Source organism: Saccopteryx leptura, chromosome 2, assembly GCF_036850995.1.
Source record: "Saccopteryx leptura isolate mSacLep1 chromosome 2, mSacLep1_pri_phased_curated, whole genome shotgun sequence".
Classification (NCBI taxonomy): Eukaryota; Metazoa; Chordata; class Mammalia; order Chiroptera; family Emballonuridae; genus Saccopteryx; species Saccopteryx leptura.
In genome coordinates, this window is record NC_089504.1 from 360,396,958 (window position 1) to 360,420,173 (window position 23,216).

The 23,216-nt window shown below is 49.6% G+C and overlaps 1 protein-coding gene across 1 annotated transcript in view; it reads right to left on the reverse strand.

The window, feature by feature from the left end:
* LOC136392597 (myosin-13) overlaps positions 1-19,340 on the reverse strand; it is a 55,218-nt gene extending 35,878 nt beyond the window's left edge. The window contains exons 1-10 of the mRNA XM_066364881.1: positions 19,137-19,340; positions 10,239-10,382; positions 9,696-9,852; positions 8,680-8,707; positions 8,477-8,588; positions 7,396-7,488; positions 3,085-3,148; positions 2,895-2,993; positions 2,672-2,775; positions 119-257 (exon numbers count right to left, since the gene is read on the reverse strand). Coding sequence (XP_066220978.1) covers positions 119-257; positions 2,672-2,775; positions 2,895-2,993; positions 3,085-3,148; positions 7,396-7,488; positions 8,477-8,588; positions 8,680-8,707; positions 9,696-9,852; positions 10,239-10,382; positions 19,137-19,340 — 1,144 coding nt within the window. The remainder of the gene's footprint in view (positions 1-118; positions 258-2,671; positions 2,776-2,894; positions 2,994-3,084; positions 3,149-7,395; positions 7,489-8,476; positions 8,589-8,679; positions 8,708-9,695; positions 9,853-10,238; positions 10,383-19,136) is intronic.
* Positions 19,341-23,216: the final 3,876 nt, after the last annotated feature.

A 23,216-nucleotide genomic window follows, 5' to 3' on the forward strand; every position in this document is an offset into this window, starting at 1 on the left:
AGTTGGTATCATTTTGGACGAGCCGCTCTTGGGATGAACGCCAAGTTTATCTCCCACGTGAACACAGGCGGAGAGTCACATCCCAGGCCCGCCCCGCCCCGCCCCAGGGTGCCCTCACCTTCGGTGCCGTCGGGCTCGGCCTGCTCCTCTCGCTGCTTCTGCTTGAACTTCATGTTCCCGTAGTGCATCACGGCGCCCGTCAGCTTGTAGATCCCCACTTTCTCCTCAGAGCTGAAGCCCAGGATGTCGATGGCGTTCTGGGAATGAGAGAAAAGGACAGCCGTCACCGAAGGACTCGGGGATCCGAACGCCCCTCCTCCCTGGCGAAGCTCTCACACTTTCTGTATAGCACATGACAGAGGATTCGCCCAGATGAGTGGATGACAGCCGGGGTGTCGGAAGTCTGAGGTTCACAATATTTCTTTAACGTTACATGTTTGCGTGGGCGGGTGGAGAGAACTGGAAGGAAATGTGAATAACTTTCCTTTTGTTTGACGAAGACTGGTTCCTAATTCTTTCTTACTGTACTTAGATTTGGGGGATTATTTTCTAGATGAGGCCATTGGGAAGTACGGGGAGAAGGAAGCCTTATAGATAGGTGTCTAAGAAATAGTGTCCAACGGCTTGAGACCTGGGCATTGTAATCCAGGAAGTGCAGTATGTTCAGAATAAAGACGGTATAGCAGCATAGCACACTAGAACTGGAAGGGCAAATGAGCAAAGAGAACATCACCCTTTTCCAAACGAGAAAGAACTAACTTTCGCAAAGCCCCTGAGAGTATTCGGCGTGGCGTTAGGGACCACACACCTGCCATCTGCTTAAGCCCCTGGGAGAACCTTACAGGTGTACAGGTTTTTCTCAATTTCCAGGTGAAGAATAGAAGTTGTCAGAAGGAGAAGTCATCTGCCCCAAGGCACACAGGCGGGATGGGGTAAGACCAGGCCTGGAGATGGCATTGGGGCACCTCAAAGTTTACAGCAGCTGCTGACGTGGTTTGATCACCACTGGGCCCATCTTCTACTACAAGGATTTAAACTAGAAAATCCTTTCTGGGTTAGACATGTTGTTTATATACAGCAGGTTTGCAGGCTGAGCCTAATCAATGGCCACTGTTGGAGCTGAAACATGTCTGGACACGTCTGGTGAGCGGGTGGGACAGACCCAGGAGGTCAGGGTCAGCAGGATGGCATTGGGAAATGAGATACTCTTGGCAGGGCACCCCCTTTTGGTGGAGAAAGAGCTCACATCAGGAGGTGACTAAGGGGAGCAGAGATTCTGAGGCCACGATGACCCCCACCACCACCACCACCACGGGGAATCCATATCCCACCCCTGCAGATGCATATCTGTGTCCTAGGGAGGGGTCCCTGTAGGTTAAAAGAGAAAGAACTTGCACGAAATTAAAAGGAACCAAGTGAAAACATCACTACCCGGGGGGACTGCTGGCTCAGGAGAAGACCCCCACCGCTCCGGGGAAGGCCCCTGGGAGGGGAAACCATCGCAGCCCCTGGGAGCAGAGAGTCTCCAAGGAGGACCTGAAACCCTCTGTGACTTTTAGACTTATGTGGGAGCCCCTTTCTCAGGGGTGGCAGGCCTTGCGTCTGTCACTCACCTGCGCTTCCCCGTACCATCAGTTGGTAAAGGCTGGGGAAACCCAGGGGGAGTTTGTCATGGATAGACTGAAGTGAACTGAAGTTTGTTTGATCATGACCATTTTCTACTTGCTTTAAAGGAATTAGCATCACCTGGAAATGTCACACAACGAAGGGCCAGAAGCTGGGCTCTAGCCAGTGCCCCTAGGATGTTGGACAAGACCGCCACCCTTTCCGCAGGTCTGAGCGCTGCCGGGCGGGCAGGGCCAGCCGGGGCGGAGATGACTCGCTCAGAGATGGTGTGCTCTATATAGTTAGAAATGCAAATTCTGTCAGTGAGCAGCCGTGGGCACAAACACTTTCTCTGTCCTGTACAAACTGTGTCTTCAAGCAAATTATGCATTTCCCCCCTAAGATTTCGTTTCCACCTTTGTAAAATGAGGGTCGTAGGGGTCCCTACCCCAGAAGGGTTTCTGAGGCTGAAAGGAGACCATGCCATCAAAGGCTCGTACCTCTGTTCCTAGAGCACGCAGGTGCTGGATGAACTGAGTTATTGTTATGACAGTTACCCTGTAGGGACCCCGCCAGGCTCAAGGCTGGACTCCTGACAGGCCTGCCGAGGAGGTGGGTGCCTGACGCGAACTCACGGATGTGGCAGCAAAGAGGAAGGAACTCGCTGCTCCGACTGCGGTGCTTGTCTGTTTGTTTGTTTGTTTCCTGGTTTATACTTTCCTGCATTCTCTAAATTGTCTTCAAGAACCAGGTGGATGGTTTTGTAAGCCGAAAACTCCCAAGCAACCCTTTAAACACCTGGCACATGCAAATTTACTCTAAAATGCTCCAGAAGGGAACCGAAGACCCGTTTTGGAGAACTTCCTGCGCTCCCACTGCGGCGTCCCCCGCGGAGGGGCGGCGTGGGGCGGGGCGCCGTCCTCCTCGTTCTTTCTCTGAGCTCTTGGGTATCACCGCTCAGGAGCCCTGGACCCCGGCTGGCTGTCTCACTGGATCTCTGGGGTGCCTCCTCGTTTGCAAACACAATCATCCTCCGCTTGAATAAAGAAGTGAACACCGTGCTTACATCTGTCGCCAACAGTTCTTCACTGTCATCGATGCTGGCCACGGTCACCTCGCCTTGGCTCACGTAGGGGAAGTCAAAGGGATTGGTCGAGATCAGAAGCAGGTCTGCGAGACACAAAGACCCCCTTTAGCGTCTCACGCACAACTTCCTCTGGTGTTTTTTGTGTGTTTTCTTTTTCAACACGACTGGTTTGAAAGATGAGAACAGTTTTCTAAGAACTTACCGATTAGTTCTGGCTTCTTGTTCGACATGATTTGATAAAAAATGTGATAGCTTCTCTCACTGGATAGCTGAAACGTCACTCTGGATTTCTCTAAGAGATCTAAGGTGACAAACAATGATGCAATTTCAGGTTCCCGAGACATGTCCTCGTGGCCAAATACCAAGGGACCCACTAGAGTGTTTGGACTCACAGGTCTCAATGTCCGCCGATGCCAGTTTTCCTGTGGCTCCAAAATGAATCCGGATGAACTTGCCCTGTCCAACAGCAGGTGACAGACACCACGTGGTCATTGTATTTATGTGCTACTGCGGGTGGGCGTGCAGAGCCGGGGAAGAAGCAATGGCAGAAGCAGGAGGACCCCCTTTCACTCTGCTTGCCTGGCACCCACAGTCCCCAAGCTGGGGCAGCCAGGACTCTGGGAGCTCCGTCACAGGCTGGCCCTGCATCTGCAGCTCAGGGGGTCCGGAGGACCCCCTCTCCAGCCCTCTGCTGGGGACCACCTCACTGCAGCCCATTTCCCTGGTTGGTCCTCTCTCATGTACCTGGATTCTCAAACTCTTTATTTTCACTTGTTATTAAATTTACTGGGGTGACATTCGTTAATAAGATGATATAGGTTTCAAGTAAATAATCCTATAAATACATCATCTTTATGGTGTTGTGTGTTCACCGCTCAAAGTCAAGTCTCTGTCACCATTCAGTCCCCTTCAACCTCTTCTAACAGCTCCCACCCCCATTCCCTTCGGTAATTATCATGCTGTTGTCTGTCTAGGAGTGTGTGTGTGTGTGTGTGTGTGTGTGTGTGTGTGTGTGTGTGTGTGTGTGTTTGCTTAGATATCAGTCTGTTCTCTGTCTCTATGAGTCTGTTTCTATTTTGTCTGTTTTGTTATTAGATTCCACATATCAGTGAAATTACTTGATATTTGTCTCTCTCTAACTGCCCTATCTTACTTAGCACAGTAACCTCCAGTTCCATCATGCTGTTCACACAAGGTAATATTTCCTTCTTTTTTATGGCTGTGTCATTCTCCATTCTACCACAGCTTTTTTTTTATCCACTCATCTACTGATAGACACTTGCACTGCTTCCAGATGTTGGCTGTTGTAAATAATGCTGCAATGACCATAAGCGTGCATATATTCCTTAAATTAATGTTTTGGGTTTCTTCAGATATGTTTCCAGAAGTGGAACCCCTAGGTCATTAGGCAGTTCTGTTGTTCCTTTTTGTGAAGTAACTCCATACTGTTTTCCACAGTGGCTGCACCAGTCTGCATTCCCACCAACAGTGCACGAGAGTTCCCTTTTCTTCAACCAAAATTTATATATGGAACCACAAAAGACCCTGAATAGCCTCAGGAATCTTGAGAAAGAAGAAGAAAATTGAAGGAATCACACTACCTGATATCAAACTATACTACAAGGCCATAGTAATCAAAACAACATGGTACTGACATAAAAACAGATATGTAGGTCAATGGAATACAATAGAGACCCTAGAAATCAACCCACACCTATCTGGCCAATTACTGGTTTCTTTCTGTTGATTTATTGATGATAGCCCTTCTGACAGGTGTGAGGTGATATCTCATGGTGATTTTAATTTGCATGTCTCTGATGATCTTTTGATATCTGTTGACCATCAATATGTCCTCTTTGGAGATGTATCATTAAAGTCCTTTGCCCATTTTTTAAATTGAATCATTTGTTTTATTGATGTTAGATTGTATAAGTTCTTTATACATTCTGGATATTAACCCCTTACCAAATGTATCATTGGCAAATATGTTCTCCCATTCACTGGGTTGTCTTTTCATTTTGTTGGTAGTTTGCTATGCAATAACATGTTAGTTTGATGTAGTCTCATTTCTTTCTTTCTTTATTTTTTTTTTGTTTCCCTTGCTTGAGGAGATGTATCAGAAAAAATGCTGCTGTGACAAATGTCTGAGATTTTATTGCCTATGTTTCACTTCTGGGATTTTAAGACTAACATTTAAGTTTTTAATCCACTTAGAGTTTATTCTTGTGAATGGTATAATAAGGTACTCTAGTTTCTTTTCTTTTTTTTTTTTTTTTTGCATATGTCTATCCTATTTTCCCAACACTACTTATGGAATAGGCTGTCTTTACCCCATTGAATGTTTTACCTCCTTTGTCAAATGTTAATTGGCCATATAGGCATTGGTTGATTTCTGGGGTATCCATTGTATTCCATTGATCTACATGTCTGTTTTTATGCCAGTATCATGCTGTTTTGATTACTATGGCCTTGTAGTTATAGTTTGATATCAGGTAGTGTGATTCTTCCAACTTTCTTCTTCTTCCTCAAGATTGCTGAGGCTATTCAGGGTCTTTTGTGGTTCCATATACATTTTGGGATATTTGTTCTAGTTCTGTAAAATACATCATTAGTATCTCAATAGAAATTGCATTGAATCTGTAGATTTCTTTGGGTAGTGTGGGCATTTTTTTTTTACAGTGACAGAGAGAGAGACAGAGAGAGGAATAGATAGGGACAGACAGACATGAACGGAGAGAGATGAGAAGCATCAGTCATCAGTTTTTCGTTGTGACACCTTAGTTGTTCATTGATTGCTTTCTCATATGTGCCTTGACCGTGGGACTACAGCAGACCCAGTAACCCCTTGCTCAAGCCAGTGACCTTGGGTCCAAGCTGGTGAGCTTTGCTCAAACCAGATGAGCCCGCTCTCAAGCTGGCGACCTTGGGGTTTTGAACCTGGGTCCTCCGCATCCCAGTCCGACACTCTATCCACTGCTCCACCGCCTGGTCAGGCAGTGTGGGCATTTTAATGATGTTAATTCTTCCCATTCATGAACACAGTCTGTGCTTCTATTTATTTGTATCTTCTCCAACTTTTTCCTTTGGGGTTTTATAATTTTCTGAGTCTTCTGCATCCTTGGTTAAATTTTCAAACTCTTGCTAACATTTCCGACAGCCTGGTTGCACCATCTGTCTGACTTCTTTTTTGCCTCTGGCTGCTAATTCTGAGATTTCTTGCCTCAGTTTCCTTACTCCTTACTGTAGGCAAATTTATCGACCGGGCTCAGGCCGGGCTCTCTGGCTCCCAAGAGACTCACTCAGAGTCTGAGTTCTCCCCTTTTTGAGGAGCAAGAGGTAAATTTTTTTTTGCATGTGTGTGTGTATGCATGTACTTGCTTCTTTTCTTACTTGCTTGAGTGGTCTCTCTCCCACCGTGAGCAAATTTGAGGGCAAAAGTGTTTCCTTCCCTGTTTCCCAGCATCTGGCGTGGAGTTGGTACTCAAGAATATTCTCAATATTTTCTGAATGATGCTTAAGACGAGTTAGTGAGAGGTCAGTGGAGGTGGGTGTGAATGAACAGTGTTGGATTTTCAGCGTTTTTATCTGCTTAAGGGAAGGTGATGGCACTTCATGTCTGCACAGGTTTGTTTGAAGGGTGAGAGGTGAACAGAATAACCAGACCACCGTGGCTTCTGGGACAAGGCCACGAGGCCAGGCCTGTGGACAAGATAAACGGGAGTGAGAGCAGGGAGTGCCTGAAAGCATTGTCTCCACTTGAAGCTGGCACCAGATCAGCAGAACAACTAACTTGGTCCGAGTACGTGTAACCTGTCTGTGCTGGGTTACATGTGTCCACGGGCCCAGGAAGTTTAAGTGTGCACTGGGGAGACAGACGTGTACACAGGCGATGCACAGAGGACCATGGGAAAGAAAAGTGAGGCTTGGAGCCACAGTCTGAAATTCATTCACCTACTTTCTCATCAAATAGGATTCTATCTTGTAGAGGTAGCAAGAACATGCGAGCTTGAGATCGTCCTGCTATTGACGTGTGTGAAGTTTGATGTACTTTTGCAACTATAGGCGCAAGTAAAGGCTTCACCTTAACATTCCTGCTCCACTAGCCCATGAAATTAAGTAGAGGGCTGCCTGTCCGTCTCCCCCTACCTCGTGGAAATAAATACCTCTTTGGTTGAGCTCATCTTAAGTGAACTGTTGATGGTATTGAAGAACATACCCTTCAATATCTTCATTATCACCCCCTTCCTATTTTTGAGCTCATTTGTTTTTAAGAGGTTTTTCCTAACCCCAGTGTCTCCTGACTTGGTAGAGTTTAATCTGCTAACTTAATTCATACTGAGGTTTCTGTGGCTACAAAGCCCATGGATATTGCTCAGTAGATTTCTGTATTTCATCATGTTTTCACTGAGAAACACTACTGGTTAGCGTAAAAGAATTGCTCTCCACATGTGGGATTTGAGTCACTGTGACTTCAGAGATGATATTGACTAGTTAGTGAAGAATCATCAAATCTTCCCTCTGCCTGGAACAAGCCAACACTGGCTTCAATGTATATGAGAATATCCCAGTTGGGTACATTGATCTGAATCACTTGGGGATAGAATAAGGTCAGGGACATTCTAGTTTATGTGACTATTTTCATATCCAGCATTGGAAGAAAGGGCCTGGTTTGGGCAATAGTTGGAAATTGGACTGGGTCTTACAAATCTCGAGGAGTTGTCATTCCTCACGGTCTTGGCGTTGCCAAAGGCCTCCAGCAGGGGGTTGGCGCTGATGATCTGATCCTCCAGGGTCCCCTAACAATGAACAACGAGAAGAAAAGAGAGGAGGTAGAAGGTCTTCTGAAATAGCCCGTTAGTGACTCAAAAATGTAGATGCTCTGGGCAGGGTCCAGGGAGAGAGACTGACCAGTCTGTTTGAAGTTACCCACAGTTCCGTCCCACCCAAGGAATCTCCAAAGGCCCCCCTCCCGACCGCTAGAGAAGGTCTCTTTTGCACAGCATCGAAGTGACTTCTCCCACACCAGGTTTCAAGCTCCATCTTGATTTCTCCAGCTGATTTCTCTCTGATAACATTTCACTACAGACCATGCATTCTTAGAAAACACACCTCCGTGACTACATGCATCACGACCCGTCTAATACAGACGTCTCGCTTCAGGCGTCTAAACAGAACGTGAGCCATGAAAGTGACCCAAGAGATCACATGATAGAAACAGTGATTCTCAATTCTCAAAAATAATTTTTTAAGGGGCAAAATGCATTTCAGGCGGATAATTCTTCAGAAATTTACTTATAAAAAATAGGATAATTCCCCTTAACCCTCCATCCCCCATGATTGCGTATCGTCTGGTTCCAGAGGTTTGGAAACTGCCATCCAGCCCAGTGATTCTCAAAGTCTGCTCCCTGGACCAAGAGCGTGAACAGTGGGAATACGGTAGAAATGCAGAATAGCAGGACTGTAAATGTGAGATAGAAATATCAGTCTGAAACCCCGGGCCTGGGTCTCAGCCATGGGTGGTCAGCAAGCCCTCCTGCAATTCTGAGGTGTGCTCTGGGTTGGAGAACCACTGGCCCAAACCACTCCTTCTCCAGAAGAGGGTATTGAGTTGCTCCAGGTCACTCGGCTGTTACCGAAGGAGCTTTTGCAAGAGCCCGAGTCCACAAGGTGGAGCCCAACAAGCACTGCTGGGGCAAGCCTGGACCATGCAGCTCTGCCGAGCACAAAGCCCTGCATACGCCTGCCGTCCACTCAGCAAGCCTCCGGGCGTAGGAAGCCGCTCACCTGCATTTTGCCTGGCTGCTGCTCTTTCTTCTTGTCTCCAGTAACTGCAATTGTTGCAAAGTACTGGATGACACGCTTGGTGTTCACAGTCTTCCCGGCACCGGATTCTCCGCTGTTGATTTAAAAGTAAGTGCGAGAAAGGGGAGTGGAAGGGGCGGCTCGGGGGGTCCACGCCATCATGGTGCCAGCGCCAGGTTACTCACGTGATGAGAATAGACTGGTTGTCTCGGTCTGGAAATGCAGAAGGAAGCAAAGTCCGGTAAGTGAACCATAAACACAGGGAAGGTAAAAACGGGGCAACGTTGCGGGTAGTTAGAGTCTGGCTTTGCCATGAGCTAGAGGTGTGATGATTTAGGTCTGATCTCCCTTGAGACAATTCGTGCGGGTTTCCCAAGATGGCCAGCAAACCACCGGAGGCTGCAGACAGTCTTGAAACAGCTTCTCCCTCTCGGTTCTCAAAATGAACCGATGTCTTCTTGCTGTGCAAACTCCCCAGACTGTAGTGCTCTGTTCAGCGGCCCCGGGAGACTATTACAAGTGGTGATATTGATATTCTTTTTAAAACTGATATAACTTTAGTCCATTTGAAGGAAGAAAGATACTAGGTATGCAGAAATGGCCAGGATTGTGAATGTGAGCTAGGAACGACTGAAGTTTGGACAACATGATAATAGATGACTTTGAAGTGCTGTCCGATCCTAGACACGTGTTTCTACTTATATCTGCACTGAGCCAGGTCAAGTAAGAGCTGAGCAGACGGAAGAATATTGGGCCTGGTGGTGTGGTAGTATTACTGCATCTTTAATTTCTCGAGTCATTCTGGAAATTTAGTGAAGAGAAAGACCAGCCTGAGTTTGTGGAGGAGGACAGGTGAAGGGACATTGCTGTGCCTCTTTGCCCAACTTTGCCTTCCTCCTAAGTGGCTGCTGGCACAGTCTCTCTTTCAGGTGTGCCCACGTTGGAGGGCTCTTTGGAAGTGGGAGCAGGGAGCCTCCTTCTGTCCCTCCTTCCACCAGATAAAGCTGGGCTCCATGTGGCTTCAGCCTATACACCACGACTGGTCATGGAAGGTGCCTCTCTCCTAGCTTTCCATCATGAAGTCACCTGAATCTGCTAAGGTCACCGAGCATTGCACCATTCAGGTGACTGAGGCCTGGGAAGGGCTCACATCATGAACTATGAATTGTTTGTAAAACTATAGATGGGATAAATGGCTCACCCGTCAGCATGAACTGATAGGCGTTGTCGGAGATGGAGAAGATGTGGGGCGGGGCCTCCTGGCGCTTTTTGCCTCGGTAGGCGGATACCACCTCGGGGTTGTACACCGGCAGCCACTTGTAGGGGTTGACGGTGACACAGAACAGGCCCGAGTAGGTCTGTGGGAAATGACAAAGTTGCTCAGTCAGTAGTCACCTCATGAACTTGTGCTGGGATTACGGAGTGAGGGAACTAAGCACTGTATCAAGGGACCCAAGCCTGAGGTTCTCGTGAGGCTTAATAGTTTCATTTATTTTGCTGCCTCCCTCCCTCCAAAACCCACTGCTGCACAAAACGCCTCAGTTTGCCAGCGAATTCGGTATTGAGTAGATGGCTTTCCACGTGCATATTTTCAAGCACATCAGAATTTACAACCCGAACCGAATGATTGGTCTTGAGATAGCATTGCCTTAGCAAAGTCTGAGAATGAAGTCTGCGATTTGTTTTCGCTAACTCGGTACAGTACATGGAATATTGGAAAAGTAACATCGAAGGGGGCACTCACGTAGATCATCCAGGCTGCGTAACGCTCTTTGAGGTTGTACAGCACGGCGGGCTCGTGCAGGTGGGTCATCATGGCCATGTCCTCGATCTTGTCGAACTTGGGAGGGTTCATGGGAAACACCTGGTCACTGTTCAGAGTGAGCGTCTGGGCATTGGGAGGAAGAGCACCCGGTGAGAGTGGCACAGATGAGGCACACCCCACTCTGTCGGTGTGGAGGGAGCGGGGAGAGATCACGGAGCGGTCACTCCACTAACGTGGATGGCTTTATGCTTCACTTCCTGCCCAGCGGTGCCCCGTAAATAACTGTCCTTGGCTAACCTAACACTGGTCAACCTGCATAACCAGTTCGGGCCTGAGGCCCCCAGCCAGCATGCCACTCTGTGTGGCAGGAGCGGGTTACAGGTGGGCAGAGCGATAGAGTGTTTCAGCCCTCGGGCTGCAGGTGGGACTTAGACTGGCCAAGGTCTGGGCAGAGGGCCTCTGTTTTACTCCATTTGCTGTGAGTGCTGGGATGGGGACAAAGCTTGGAAGGTTGGAAAGAGCTACTCCAATAGAGTCCGTGCAACTTCCCTTCCGTACCTCTGCTCACAGGGGTTCCTTTGTCTGCAATGTTTTGTTTTGTTTTTTTAATGATGCCTAGAAAAATCACAAAGTTCAACTCAAGCACCATCTCTTCCATGACGTGCCCCCCCCCCCCGTCTTTGCAAGGCTTTCCTAATATCTTACACCTCTGCTGCATTAGAGAAAGACATGCTTCCCCCCCCCCTTTGCAAGGCTTTCCTAATATCTTACACCTCTGCTGCATTAGAGAAAGACATGCTTCCTCCCCCGCCCCGTCTTTGCAAGGCTTTCCTAGTATCTTACACCTCTGCTGCATTAGAGAAAGACATGCTTCCTCCCCCGCCCCGTCTTTGCAAGGCTTTCCTAGTATCTTACACCTCTGCTGCATTAGAGAAAGACATGCTTCCTCCCCCGCCCCGTCTTTGCAAGGCTTTCCTAGTATCTTACACCTCTGCTGCATTAGAGAAAGACATGCTTCCTCCCCCGCCCCGTCTTTGCAAGGCTTTCCTAGTATCTTACACCTCTGCTCCATTAGAGAAAGACATGCTTCCCCCCCCCCCTTTGCAAGGCTTTCCTAGTATCTTACACCTCTGCTGCATTAGAGAAAGACATGCTTCCTCCCCCGCCCCGTCTTTGCAAGGCTTTCCTAGTATCTTACACCTCTGCTGCATTAGAGAAAGACATGCTTCCCCCCCCCGCCCCGTCTTTGCAAGGCTTTCCTAGTATCTTACACCTCTGCTGCATTAGAGAAAGACATGCTTCCTCCCCCGCCCCGTCTTTGCAAGGCTTTCCTAGTATCTTACACCTCTGCTGCATTAGAGAAAGACATGCTTCCTCCCCCGCCCCGTCTTTGCAAGGCTTTCCTAGTATCTTACACCTCTGCTGCATTAGAGAAAGACATGCTTCCTCCCCCGCCCCGTCTTTGCAAGGCTTTCCTAGTATCTTACACCTCTGCTGCATTAGAGAAAGACATGCTTCCCCCCCCGCCCCGTCTTTGCAAGGCTTTCCTAGTATCTTACACCTCTGCTCCATTAGAGAAAGACATGCTTCCCCCCCCCCCTTTGCAAGGCTTTCCTAGTATCTTACACCTCTGCTGCATTAGAGAAAGACATGCTTCCTCCCCCGCCCCGTCTTTGCAAGGCTTTCCTAATATCTTACACCTCTGCTCCACTAGAGAAAGACATGCTTCCTCCCCCGCCCCGTCTTTGCAAGGCTTTCCTAATATCTTACACCTCTGCTGCATTAGAGAAAGACATGCTTCCTCCCCCGCCCCGTCTTTGCAAGGCTTTCCTAGTATCTTACACCTCTGCTGCATTAGAGAAAGACATGCTTCCTCCCCCGCCCCGTCTTTGCAAGGCTTTCCTAGTATCTTACACCTCTGCTGCATTAGAGAAAGACATGCTTCCTCCCCCGCCCCGTCTTTGCAAGGCTTTCCTAGTATCTTACACCTCTGCTGCATTAGAGAAAGACATGCTTCCCCCCCCGCCCCGTCTTTGCAAGGCTTTCCTAGTATCTTACACCTCTGCTGCATTAGAGAAAGACATGCTTCCTCCCCCGCCCCGTCTTTGCAAGGCTTTCCTAATATCTTACACCTCTGCTGCATTAGAGAAAGACATGCTTCCTCCCCCGCCCCGTCTTTGCAAGGCTTTCCTAGTATCTTACACCTCTGCTGCATTAGAGAAAGACATGCTTCCTCCCCCGCCCCGTCTTTGCAAGGCTTTCCTAGTATCTTACACCTCTGCTGCATTAGAGAAAGACATGCTTCCTCCCCCGCCCCGTCTTTGCAAGGCTTTCCTAGTATCTTACACCTCTGCTGCATTAGAGAAAGACATGCTTCCCCCCCCGCCCCGTCTTTGCAAGGCTTTCCTAGTATCTTACACCTCTGCTGCATTAGAGAAAGACATGCTTCCTCCCCCGCCCCGTCTTTGCAAGGCTTTCCTAGTATCTTACACCTCTGCTCCATTAGAGAAAGACATGCTTCCTCCCCCGCCCCGTCTTTGCAAGGCTTTCCTAGTATCTTACACCTCTGCTGCATTAGAGAAAGACATGCTTCCTCCCCCGCCCCGTCTTTGCAAGGCTTTCCTAGTATCTTACACCTCTGCTGCATTAGAGAAAGACATGCTTCCCCCCCCCGCCCCGTCTTTGCAAGGCTTTCCTAGTATCTTACACCTCTGCTGCATTAGAGAAAGACATGCTTCCTCCCCCGCCCCGTCTTTGCAAGGCTTTCCTAGTATCTTACACCTCTGCTGCATTAGAGAAAGACATGCTTCCTCCCCCGCCCCGTCTTTGCAAGGCTTTCCTAGTATCTTACACCTCTGCTGCATTAGAGAAAGACATGCTTCCTCCCCCGCCCCGTCTTTGCAAGGCTTTCCTAGTATCTTACACCTCTGCTGCATTAGAGAAAGACATGCTTCCTCCCCCGCCCCGTCTTTGCAAGGCTTTCCTAGTATCTTACACCTCTGCTGCATTAGAGAAAGACATGCTTCCTCCCCCGCCCCGTCTTTGCAAGGCTTTCCTAGTATCTTACACCTCTGCTGCATTAGAGAAAGACATGCTTCCCCCCCCGCCCCGTCTTTGCAAGGCTTTCCTAGTATCTTACACCTCTGCTGCATTAGAGAAAGACATGCTTCCTCCCCCGCCCCGTCTTTGCAAGGCTTTCCTAGTATCTTACACCTCTGCTGCATTAGAGAAAGACATGCTTCCTCCCCCGCCCCGTCTTTGCAAGGCTTTCCTAGTATCTTACACCTCTGCTGCATTAGAGAAAGACATGCTTCCTCCCCCGCCCCGTCTTTGCAAGGCTTTCCTAGTATCTTACACCTCTGCTGCATTAGAGAAAGACATGCTTCCTCCCCCGCCCCGTCTTTGCAAGGCTTTCCTAGTATCTTACACCTCTACTCCACTAGAGAAAGACATGCTTCCTCCCCCGCCCCGTCTTTGCAAGGCTTTCCTACTATCTTACACCTCTGCTGCATTAGAGAAAGACATGCTTCCTCCCCCGCCCCGTCTTTGCAAGGCTTTCCTAGTATCTTACACCTCTGCTGCATTAGAGAAAGACATGCTTCCTCCCCCGCCCCGTCTTTGCAAGGCTTTCCTACTATCTTACACCTCTGCTGCATTAGAGAAAGACATGCTTCCTCCCCCGCCTTTGCAAGGCTTTCCTAGTATCTTACACCTCTGCTGCATTAGAGAAAGACATGCTTCCTCCCCCGCCCCGTCTTTGCAAGGCTTTCCTAGTATCTTACACCTCTGCTGCATTAGAGAAAGACATGCTTCCCCCCCCCGCCCCGTCTTTGCAAGGCTTTCCTACTATCTTACACCTCTGCTGCATTAGAGAAAGACATGCTTCCTCCCCCGCCCCGTCTTTGCAAGGCTTTCCTAATATCTTACACCTCTGCTGCATTAGAGAAAGACATGCTTCCTCCCCCGCCCCGTCTTTGCAAGGCTTTCCTAGTATCTTACACCTCTGCTGCATTAGAGAAAGACATGCTTCCCCCCCCCCCCTTTGCAAGGCTTTCCTAGTATCTTACACCTCTGCTGCATTAGAGAAAGCCATGCTTCCTCCCCCGCCCCGTCTTTGCAAGGCTTTCCTAGTATCTTACACCTCTGCTCCATTAGAGAAAGACATGCTTCCCCCCCCCTTTGCAAGGCTTTCCTAGTATCTTACACCTCTGCTGCATTAGAGAAAGCCATGCTTCCTCCCCCGCCCCGTCTTTGCAAGGCTTTCCTAGTATCTTACACCTCTGCTCCATTAGAGAAAGACATGCTTCCTCCCCCGCCCCGTCTTTGCAAGGCTTTCCTACTATCTTACACCTCTGCTGCATTAGAGAAAGACATGCTTCCTCCCCCGCCCCGTCTTTGCAAGGCTTTCCTAGTATCTTACACCTCTGCTCCATTAGAGAAAGACATGCTTCCTCCCCCGCCCCGTCTTTGCAAGGCTTTCCTAGTATCTTACACCTCTGCTGCATTAGAGAAAGACATGCTTCTTCCCCCGCCCCGTCTTTGCAAGGCTTTCCTAGTATCTTACACCTCTGCTGCATTAGAGAAAGACATGCTTCCTCCCCCGCCCCGTCTTTGCAAGGCTTTCCTAGTATCTTACACCTCTGCTCCACTAGAGAAAGACATGCTTCCCCCCCCGCCCCGTCTTTGCAAGGCTTTCCTAGTATCTTACACCTCTGCTGCATTAGAGAAAGACATGCTTCCTCCCCCGCCCCGTCTTTGCAAGGCTTTCCTAGTATCTTACACCTCTGCTCCACTAGAGAAAGACATGCTTCCCCCCCCGCCCCGTCTTTGCAAGGCTTTCCTAGTATCTTACACCTCTGCTCCATTAGAGAAAGACATGCTTCCCCCCCCCCCTTTGCAAGGCTTTCCTAGTATCTTACACCTCTGCTGCATTAGAGAAAGACATGCTTCCTCCCCCGCCCCGTCTTTGCAAGGCTTTCCTAGTATCTTACACCTCTGCTGCATTAGAGAAAGACATGCTTCTTCCCCCGCCCCGTCTTTGCAAGGCTTTCCTAGTATCTTACACCTCTGCTGCATTAGAGAAAGACATGCTTCCTCCCCCGCCCCGTCTTTGCAAGGCTTTCCTAGTATCTTACACCTCTGCTGCATTAGAGAAAGACATGCTTCCCTCCCCGCCCCGTCTTTGCAAGGCTTTCCTAGTATCTTACACCTCTGCTGCATTAGAGAAAGACATGCTTCCTCCCCCGCCCCGTCTTTGCAAGGCTTTCCTAGTATCTTACACCTCTGCTGCATTAGAGAAAGACATGCTTCCTCCCCCGCCCCGTCTTTGCAAGGCTTTCCTAGTATCTTACACCTCTGCTGCATTAGAGAAAGACATGCTTCCCCCCCCGCCCCGTCTTTGCAAGGCTTTCCTAGTATCTTACACCTCTGCTGCATTAGAGAAAGACATGCTTCCCCCCCCGCCCCGTCTTTGCAAGGCTTTCCTAGTATCTTACACCTCTGCTGCATTAGAGAAAGACATGCTTCCTCCCCCGCCCCGTCTTTGCAAGGCTTTCCTAGTATCTTACACCTCTGCTGCATTAGAGAAAGACATGCTTCCTCCCCCGCCCCGTCTTTGCAAGGCTTTCCTAGTATCTTACACCTCTGCTGCATTAGAGAAAGACATGCTTCCTCCCCCGCCCCGTCTTTGCAAGGCTTTCCTAGTATCTTACACCTCTGCTGCATTAGAGAAAGACATGCTTCCTCCCCCGCCCCGTCTTTGCAAGGCTTTCCTAGTATCTTACACCTCTGCTCCATTAGAGAAAGACATGCTTCCTCCCCGCCCCGTCTTTGCAAGGCTTTCCTAGTATCTTACACCTCTGCTGCATTAGAGAAAGACATGCTTCCCCCCCCGCCCCGTCTTTGCAAGGCTTTCCTAGTATCTTACACCTCTGCTCCATTAGAGAAAGACATGCTTCCTCCCCCGCCCCGTCTTTGCAAGGCTTTCCTAGTATCTTACACCTCTGCTGCATTAGAGAAAGACATGCTTCCTCCCCCGCCCCGTCTTTGCAAGGCTTTCCTAGTATCTTACACCTCTGCTGCATTAGAGAAAGACATGCTTCCCCCCCCGCCCCGTCTTTGCAAGGCTTTCCTAGTATCTTACACCTCTGCTGCATTAGAGAAAGACATGCTTCCTCCCCCGCCCCGTCTTTGCAAGGCTTTCCTAGTATCTTACACCTCTGCTGCATTAGAGAAAGACATGCTTCCTCCCCCGCCCCGTCTTTGCAAGGCTTTCCTAATATCTTACACCTCTGCTCCACTAGAGAAAGACATGCTTCCTCCCCTGCCCCGTCTTTGCAAGGCTTTCCTAATATCTTACACCTCTGCTGCATTAGAGAAAGACATGCTTCCTCCCCCGCCCCGTCTTTGCAAGGCTTTCCTAGTATCTTACACCTCTGCTCCATTAGAGAAAGACATGCTTCCTCCCCCGCCCCGTCTTTGCAAGGCTTTCCTAGTATCTTACACCTCTGCTCCATTAGAGAAAGCCATGCTTCCTCCCCCGCCCCGTCTTTGCAAGGCTTTCCTAGTATCTTACACCTCTGCTGCATTAGAGAAAGACATGCTTCCTCCCCCGCCCCGTCTTTGCAAGGCTTTCCTAATATCTTACACCTCTGCTGCATTAGAGAAAGCCTTTGAACCTGCCTCAGGCAGAGTCCATAGCTGAACAGGATTCGGAGACTTACTTAACCGTCTCCTCTGTGTTTTCCCACCTTTCTCCTCCACTCCATACCACCGCTCTGGCTCTGCACTTGACTACAAAGGAGAGGTGAAAAAAAGGCCTCTAAAGAGAACGAGCCTGTAAGGCAGGGGTCCCCAAACTTTTTACACAGGGGCCAGTTCACTGTCTCTCAGACCGTTGGAGGGCCGGACTATAAAAAAAACTATGAACAAATCCCTATGCACACTGCACATATCTTATTTAAAGTAAAAAAAAAAAAAAGGGAACAAATACAATATTTAAAATAAAGAACAAGTAAATTTAAATCAACAAACTGACCAGTATTTCAATGGGAACTATGGGCCTGCTTTTGACTAATGAGATGGTCAATGTGCTCCTCTCACTGACCACCAATGAAAGAGGCGCCCCTTCCAAAAGTCCGGCGGGAGGCCGGATAAATGGCCTCAGGGGGCCTAATGTGGCCCTCGGGGGTGTAGTTTGGGGACCCCTGCTGTAAGGCTTCCTGGCTTTTGTTTTCCGAAAGCCGAAGTCATTAGAAAGACCCTGAGGCTTTTACTGAGAAGATGAAAGAAAGGGCATTCATTGGTACAAATCCAATCTCTTAAGGCATGAAGACTTCCACCCCGTTGCCCCCACTAGAGAGACAGCGAAGGTCGCCGAGGGGAGAGGACGTGTGTGCATCCCGAAGCTTCAGGCTCCGGGGCTGACGTCTTAGCAGACCCTTCAGGGGGGCGGCGAGACCCCCAGTGTGGTTCTGTGTAAGGTTCTGAAAACACAGCACAACCCTGAGGGAGACCCCAAGGATGACGGAAGAAAACTTATTTTTTAAATCTATACTATCCCAGGGAAGAGAGGCTGACATCAGAGATCAAGTTCAATGACTTAAAAAAGAAAACCCTGTTTCGGAAGCCCGAGTTTGTGATCTGAGACTCGTCAGGGCAATGCGTTTATGGACCTCGTCTGCCCTACATGATGAGCTTTAGAGGACAGTGCTGAGGGCTGCTTATGTCTGGGACGGGCCAGGCACTGCGACCTAGACGTGGTGGGTGTGCAGAAAACGAGGAATGGGGCAGTGCGCTATAATTCTCTGCATCAAACTAAACATTGTCCCCAGAGCTTCCTCAGTAGATTGCTCTGCAGCCCGGAGAGTTCTATTTGGTCAGTAAGTCGCTCTGGAGCCTGGAGAGTTCTATTTGGTCAGTAAGTCGCTCTGGAGCCCGGAGAGTTCTATCTGGTCAGTAAGTCGCTCTGGAGCCCGGAGAGTTCTATTTGGTCAGTGAGTCGCTCTGGAGCCTGGAGAGTTCTATCTGGTCAGTAAGTCGCTCTGAAGCCCGGAGAGTTCTATCTGGTCAGTAAGTCGCTCTGAAGCCCGGAGAGTTGTATCTGGTCAGTAAGTCGCTCTGCAGCCCGGAGAGTTCTATCTGGTCAGTAAGTCGCTCTGGAGCCCGGAGAGTTCTATCTGGTCAGTAAGTCGCTCTGCAGCCTGGAGAGTTGTATCTGGTCAGTAAGTCGCTCTGGAGCCCGGAGAGTTCTATCTGGTCAGTGAGTCGCTCTGCAGCCCGGAGAGTTCTATTTGGTCAGTGAGTCGCTCTGCAGCCCGGAGAGTTCTATCTGGTCAGTGAGTCGCTCTGGAGCCGGGAGAGTTCTATTTGGTCAGTGAGTCGCTCTGGAGCCTGGAGAGTTCTATTTGGTCAGTGAGTCGCTCTGCAGCCCGGAGAGTTCTATTTGGTCAGTGAGTCGCTCTGCAGCCCGGAGAGTTCTATTTGGTCAGTGAGTCGCTCTGGAGCCTGGAGAGTTCTATTTGGTCAGTGAGTCGCTCTGCAGCCCGGAGAGTTCTATTTGGTCAGTAAGTCGCTCTGCAGCCCAGAGAGTTCTATTTGGTCATCCCACCCAAGAGCAAACAATAGGAATCTTTTTCTTAAATAGTTCAAGCTCTTCCACCCTCACTTTCCTCTTTCCCCAAAATGAACATCACAAAAACAATCAAAGGCCAAGTCCTTAGGGAAGAAAAGGAGACGGAAAAGCGTGCGCCATGGCAGCGTTCGCCGCAGAACGGGTGGGCGTCAGATTCCTCGGCACCAGCATGCAATGCCGGGTAGCCCACCCCAAAGGAAAACGGCGGAGCCTCCTTACCACGGACCCCTGAAATCAGTACTCACCCGGTCATCGAGGGTCTTGACTGTGACTTTGTCATCTTCCCTGCTCTGAATCGTACCTTTCACATATAATTCCTTATCATCCACCACGAAGCAGGCTTTCTTCGAATCGAATGGCCGATTCTGAGCTTCGATTCTCTCCTTCTCCGGCTTCCGCAGGTAGGGAGCCGCTTCCCCGAAAATGGCCATTTCCGCGTCGGAGCTCATGATGGCAGGGCCTGGGGAGACCGGAGGTGGACGGCTGAGTCTGGAGTCTCGGGCACAGGGAACCTGAGGGGCCCCACCCGGTTATTTCCACCCAGACAGGGAGCCGGACCCATGAGGTCCGGAGACGAACCCATTTCCCAGGGAATCTAGAACCAGGCCCGTGGGCGTCCAGTGGGCGAGTGGGAATGAGCTCAAGGGGACATTATACTCTAAAAAAAAAAAGTCTGAGGAGTTGGTTTCATTTACGAGTGTTGGTTGTAGAAATCTTCGTTCACCCCAGGCCTGGAAGTCAGAGCAAAGTCAAGGTGAGGCCCCGTTCAGGCGGCCTTCCTTGATCCTCCGTCATGTTGGAGCCCCGTAATCTCGGCACCATCCAAAATCTTTTAAGACACCCCATCTTAAAGGTGTCTGAAAGGAATGTTGATAATTCCTAGTAGGAATTCCGGACAGCTCGGTGAAAAGTAGTGAGCTGCACAGAAGGTGTGGCCGCACGTGTTTAGCTAATCTCAGGGAGCAAGGTGACGAGGCAGCATGGCCTGCAGCACTGGTTCCCAGAGTTACCTGGAGGGTCTTTGAAACACAGGTCACAGGGCCCCAAGCCCAGAGTCTCTGATTCATCTGCCTGGGCCTGACCAGGTGCCCTCCCTGTGAGTTCCTAGGCCGTGCGCTCGCTGCTGGCCCCGGGGGCCACACTCTAGAACTGCTGGCTTAGAGCCTTCCTCCTGCAGGGTGTGGGCCTGACCCTGCTGAGACAGCATCAGCCAGAAGCCTGTCAGAAATTCAGAATCTCAGACCCACCCGAGGACAGAACCAGAATCTGCATTTTCTATGCGGGAGGATTTCTGTGCCCGAGCAGAGCTGAGATACGCTGGGCCTGGGGCAGGGTCTCCAAACCTGAGCTGTGTGGAGCCGGGTCGGGGCGTGACAAACCGCGCTCAGCGGGATCACGCGTGCCCTGGACCTCGCTGCCCGGTGTGCGTGTGGCGTGTAAGTGTCTCCCCTACCCACCCACTCACCCTCGCTGTCACGCTCTCCCCAAACCACCCCCCACTGGCCCTTCTCTTTGCATATTTTCCCCGCTGAGAAGCCAGAAACATCTGGCTTCAAGTCAGTGAATGTGGTCAAACCACTTAACCTCTCCCGACCCTTGTCTGTTTCCACCTAAAATGAAGAAGAAAGCCTGGAGTTAAATTTTACACACGTGCACGCATGTGTGCATGTGCGCTCACACACACACACGCATGCACACACACACACACACACACACACACACACACACACCCATACGTCTCTTAAGAAAAGTCAGTTTTTGAATAAGGCCTTCTGTGTTCCCTGTGAAAAGTGGGGCAGTTGAACACTTTCCAGCTCTCTCTTGGAAGTCGCCCCCCACCCTCCACTAAACGGCCTTTCCCTGGTGACTGCTGCCGCGGGACCCTCCCTGCAGTTTCTCAGGCTTCTGTTCCTCCAGAAAGAGAAGCCCCCGATTCTCTCTGGGCTTTATTCAGGTCTGTGTCTGAGTTTCACTTTGGCCAGTGGCTCTGCGGAACCACCTGGGACTCGCGGTTCTCACAGTAAGAGACTAGAACTCGGTACATCACCCACAAAGAGGTCCCCAGGCCTGCAGCCCCCCAGGCTGGTTTAGATGTTCTCGGTTTCGACCTGCGGGACGGGGAGGAATTAGTCTACGCTGCTTTCCCTCTCTCTGAAGGGGGTCTCTTGCGCTGTGGTTTAAGTGGATTTCACTGCAGCAGCCATTCTCAAACTTTGTGTCCTCAGAATCCCTTCCCACTCTTAATGATGAGAACACAACAAGCTTTGGTTTAAGTCAGTCATATCTACTGCTATTTACTATATGAGAAATTAAAATGGAGTAAATGTTAACCTATGTATTCATGCATTTAACATTACTGTATCATTGATTACGTCTTAACATAAATAACATGTTTATGAAAATGACTATTTTCCAAAACTAAAAAAAAAAAAAAAAATTAGCGAGAAGCATAGCATTATTTTCCACTTTTTTCAACTTTCTTGAACATCCACTGTATAAAAGATAGCTAGATCTTCATGTCTGCCTCTGTAGTGACTTGTTGAGATTTTGAGTATTTAACAAGTATCTAGCGGATGCTGGTGGTCCCCATGTTCAGAGCAAGCATAGAAGGTAACTTACAAATAACAAACCTAAGGAAAAAAGGAACCAACGTAAATGAAGATACCAAGTGAAGTAACAGTGCTGGTGTTGAGAGGGCATTGCCCACGTTGTGAGGATGGGATCAGAATGAACTGGGGGGGAGACTGCGGTGGCTCCTGGTCAAACTATGTTTCTAGGCAGCCTAGACAAACACAAGTCTCCGTCTGGGTTTCACCTCGCTACCAGTGTTGAGGTGCAGACGTTTCTCCTTTCCTGCATTTCTCTAACAGCGACTCAGAATCCTGCAGCTTTTGTTTCACTACTTATATGATGAGAGAGTTCTCTCAGCACTCTTCTTGCAAAGGTGTTGTCCAGCCTACTCGACACCTTCAGGGATGAATTCTTTTCCATTCTGAGCAGGTTTCACAGGCCAAATGCTCTCCTTGCTGTACACTAAAGCCTGGCGTTCTGTGGCTTCGGGGTGACCGGTCCTCGTTCCAGCTCTCGGTGACCACAGGAAGAGCTCAGGCCTTCTTCCCGTGAAGACACCGCTGCACCCGTTTGATGACTGCTCCGTGCGGTCCATCATTTTATCTGCTCCGTGCTAAACAGGCCCAGCTCCATCTTCGTCTGCTTCTTCCGTGAGGTGCTTCTGAATCTATACTATCACGGTGACCCCGCTGCCGTTAATCTGTCAAAGTGTGGCATCCAAACCACGTCTCGTCTTCCTGCAGCATGTGCCCTCACCTCCCTTGACCTGGGGGCAGTGCCCGAGGTGGTGACTGCCTTTTGGCAGCCTGGTCCCTCCTGCTGACTCACCGCGCGCTGGTGAGCAAAGCCCCTCAATCCCCGGCACGTGTGCCGTCGCTAAGCTGGATCTTCTCACTGTCCGTGTGCCTCTGCATTCTGGTGACAGACTTCACCTTGTTACGTCTGATCCAGCCGTGACTCATGGTGCCCCTGTACCCCCTCCCCCCAGAAAGTCCCTAAACAAGCCTCTTCTCTGTTCTGAGACCTTGACCTGCTTCTCACCCTACATAGCGACGTCCCTTTGCCACCAACTCTGCCGCTGTCCTTAGGGATCGTCTGATTGAGAAGGCCACCCCAGTCCTCCTAATCTCCATCACTACCTTCTGTGTGCCTCCCCTCCGCCCCGACCCCTTAGCTGTCAGTGTACCTGACCCAGCTCTTGACTCTCATCCTCTCCTGGGAGTCTCTCAGCTACTGTATCTTTCCTGTAGAGGCGTGGTTATGACTCAGTGATCATTTCTTTTCTTGGTCCTCATTTACCTAGAATTGCCTTTAATCCACACAGGTTTTTTTTTCAGGAGGAGGGGGACTGGGAGGGAAGGCTTTTGTTGCCACACTGAGAACGGGTTTGAATTGGTTTCTCTGTATTCTCTCAGCATTGCTTGTGAGGAGAGGCCCAGCTGGGTGGATTCAGGGGTGCAGGCTCTGCTCGGAGAACAGAAAAATTCGTGTGTGTGCGAAGCCTGAATCTCGACCTTACAAACATCACGCTCAGGCCGACGAACTAGATCGACCTGGCAGTTGATCTAGTCTGCCCTGTGCGTCTGTCCTGTGTGTCATACTCATTAACGCCATGAGCAAAGTTGGGGGCTCATCCTTGTTTTGATAAAACCTGCATATTTTATAACCTGCCCTTAAGGATACTTAAGTAATTGATTTTCACTTCATCAGTTTCAGCTTCTTATGAGTGCAGCAGGAGTGACAATGTGTTCAAC